The sequence below is a fragment of the Microtus ochrogaster genome, unplaced genomic scaffold (genome assembly GCF_000317375.1).
Source record: "Microtus ochrogaster isolate Prairie Vole_2 unplaced genomic scaffold, MicOch1.0 UNK2743, whole genome shotgun sequence".
Taxonomy (NCBI): domain Eukaryota; kingdom Metazoa; phylum Chordata; class Mammalia; order Rodentia; family Cricetidae; genus Microtus; species Microtus ochrogaster.
Window position 1 is genome coordinate 1 of NW_004951841.1, and position 3,103 is coordinate 3,103.

The 3,103-nt window shown below is 41.7% G+C and overlaps 1 protein-coding gene across 1 annotated transcript; it reads left to right on the forward strand.

Moving 5' to 3' along the window:
• Positions 1 to 8: 8 nt before the first annotated feature.
• On the forward strand, positions 9 to 1,851 carry LOC101998026 (C-type lectin domain family 2 member G-like; the record flags this gene model as incomplete). Its single annotated transcript, XM_005372364.2, has 3 exons — positions 9 to 98; positions 644 to 750; positions 1,689 to 1,851. Coding segments are annotated over 3 exons (330 nt in total), but the record flags the coding sequence as incomplete, so codon positions are not given.
• Positions 1,852 to 3,103: the final 1,252 nt, after the last annotated feature.

Here is a 3,103-nt window from a genome sequence, read left to right on the forward strand (position 1 = left end):
TTTATTTTTCTGAACACACAAGTAACTGGACATCCAGCCAGACCTCCTGCATGGAGCTGGGGGCCCATCTTACTCACTTTGACAGTCTGGAGGAGCTGGTAAGAAAGGATCGGGAGTTGGTTTGTTGTTTGCTCCTGTGGGACATATATTTGATTGAGATAGAGAGCTTAAAGCTGGAACATGAGGAAGGTTCCTACCCTAGGCATTGGGGAACTTGGGGTACATATTAGCATGTGCCATTGTGATGATAACACATCTGGCTGTATTCCTGAGACATTCCAAAGATATTCTCTCCTATAGTGCTCATAGACAACGTGCAAGGCCAAACACACATTTGAGAATCGTGGTTGTTATTCAAGTCTTTGTTTGAGCCAGCAGGTGATGCAAACTTAATGTGACAACTGTTAATAACTGTAAATACAGACTTAACAAAGGACTTTCTCAGCCACAGAAGGAAGGGTTGTTGTCTGTGTGCTATGGACTATGGCTGTAAAATGCATCCACTGAGAACTGAGGGTTATTTAGGCTCCAAAGTTGATGACCCTCAGTTCAAAGCTGCTGCCCTCTTGAGAGAAGGCTGTAGGGCAGAGACTCTTGTGTGAAACTGAGAGACACACGCATTTGCTGTCTGTGTTTTTGACAGAATTTCCTGCATAGATGCAAGGGGGATTTTGCTGCCTGGATCGGTCTGGACAGAGCGTCAGAACAGCAGCCTTGGATGTGGACAGACAACACTGAATATAACAACTTGTATGTTTTCAGAATGCTTTTCCTCCTACTGTGTTCACGTGTTGTGATTGTGTGAGTTGTGGTTGTGAAAGGTGAAAGGCTGAGTCTTGTGAAGAGAACTGAACTGGAAAGGGAGAAACCCTTGGGCTGGAGGGGTGCTTTGGGGCTGATTGTGTGTTACATGCAACAGCCAGTCCCCAGTATCCACTTCCCGGCAAATTTACATGTGTTAGAGTCACCTAGTGTTGATTCACTCCAAATCTTTATCCTGATGATGGCATCTGGGGTAGATGCTGTCTGCTCTCAGCACTTGGAAATCTCTCCTTGCTGATAACTGCCCTTGTAGAATGCTGATAACTGATGGCCAATAAGGGCTCTGAAACCCAGGAAGCCACTGCATAACTGCTGGACAGGACTTGTCAGACAGCTGTGTGCATAGCTGCTCCTGTCACAGAAGCAGAGATTCCATGGGAATTGGGAACCTTTTCTAAAGTCTCATCATCAGAGCGCACCTAGGACAGCACCTGGATGTGAGCATAGCCATTTTGAACAGACCCATTTCTCTGAAACAGTTCATCATAAAGACCTTTAGAATTTTCTAAGTGCATTTTCTCCTAGTTTCATTCATGTGAGAAATTCTTCAAGATATAATTGAAAACCACCCTTGCGATGCTACCCATGGCTGAATGAAGCTCATGTGGACATGGCAGAGAGCAGCAGTCAAATGCTTTGTACACACAGTACAAGGTCCAACATGGATGAGTGACAAAGGTGTGGTCACCAAGTGGAACCTTGAGAATGGAAACATCACTGGATGTAACACTAGTGCTGGTGATTCCTCATGGACTCTGCCTTTCTGTGATCCATGCTATAAACAAGCAGTGGACGTGAGTGAGATATCATTGCTGGAGGGAATGCAGTGGCCGACGCTGCAGATATTTGTTTGTTTTTTGTTTTAGGGTTCCCATCCAAGGAAAAGGAGAACATGCCTACCTGAGTGACAATGGGATCAGCAGTAGCAGGAACTACATACATAGGAAGTGGATTTGTAGCAAACTCAACAACTATACTTTCCAGTGTCCAGAAGTATAACAATTTGTCTAGAGAATGTGTCAACTTAATCATGAGAGATCTGTAACATATTATCTACAATTACAGCTGCATTTCTTTAACTTCTGAAGTTATCAAAATCAACTCACAATCTTTGCTGACATTAGAGATAAAACTATTATAGAGGACTATACTAATGGATACTTGGGAGTCTCTGGGTGATTCTAAATTCAATAAGTGTTTGGTATGGATTTGCACTCACATCATAAACCTGAATTACAATCACATCATCCAGTAAAAAACATTTCTCTGTGTTCTATTCATAGTTCATTTATTGCCCCCTTTGTTTCAATCCATTCTATTTCAGATTTTATTTCACTATTTCTGAAATATGTAAATGCTTTTAATATTGAAATTACTTTGTGTTTAGCAGTTTTAATTATCTTATTTTCAGTATATGTTAATCCAAAGACTGGGAGAGAAACATCACTGACCCAAATCTTCATGACCAAATTAATCAATTAAAGCACGCTTTTTTATTTGTGTACATGAACTGCCTCCCCTGAGGTAGGTTTTGACAGGTCAGCATGGAAGGTGAGAGAGACAAAATTTTTATAAAGCTCAGGGTAAGGAGTTTCTAAATGGTGAACTTGACATGTGAAAAATGTTTGGTTACAGGAGCAGAATATAAATTACACAATAGTCCAATACAGGCTCCTGAAAAAAAGACATGGCTGAAAACGGGGATGTTTCAAGGCAGTTATTAGCAACAGGGAGTCAAAAGGTAGTAAATAGGTGGTCATGTAACCTTGTGAAACAAAGATAGAGTTACAAGATGGTTATAAACAACGTTTGGAAACAAAGACCTGAGTGCCATTGCTGGAACAGACAGTACAGGACCATTTGTAGGTAGGCTTGCAGGGGAGCATAGCCCAATACATGAAAACAGAGGTTTATTCATAAACAGAAATGAGCCTATTTTGTCTTTACTATAAGATGGCTCTTAAGCCTATGATGGAGGCAAGCTGGTTCTTCCTACACGTCATCCCATGTCTCAATTGCCCTCCTATCTTGTCATGCTTAAGTATAACGGAACAAGAAAAATGGGCAATGAATTAATTATGAGGCCCGAGTTAGTTTTTATTTGGTCAGTGAATAAAGTGAGGACATGACCATTTCCAGGTAGGTTTGAGGGGAAGGTTTTATTGTAGATATGAGGAACAGCATGGCCAGAGGCATCTGGAAGAGTCCACAGTGGGGAGAGAGAGGAGTAGAGTAAACCTGGCCAGCAGATTCCACTTGGCCTTGAGAGAATAAAGAGCAG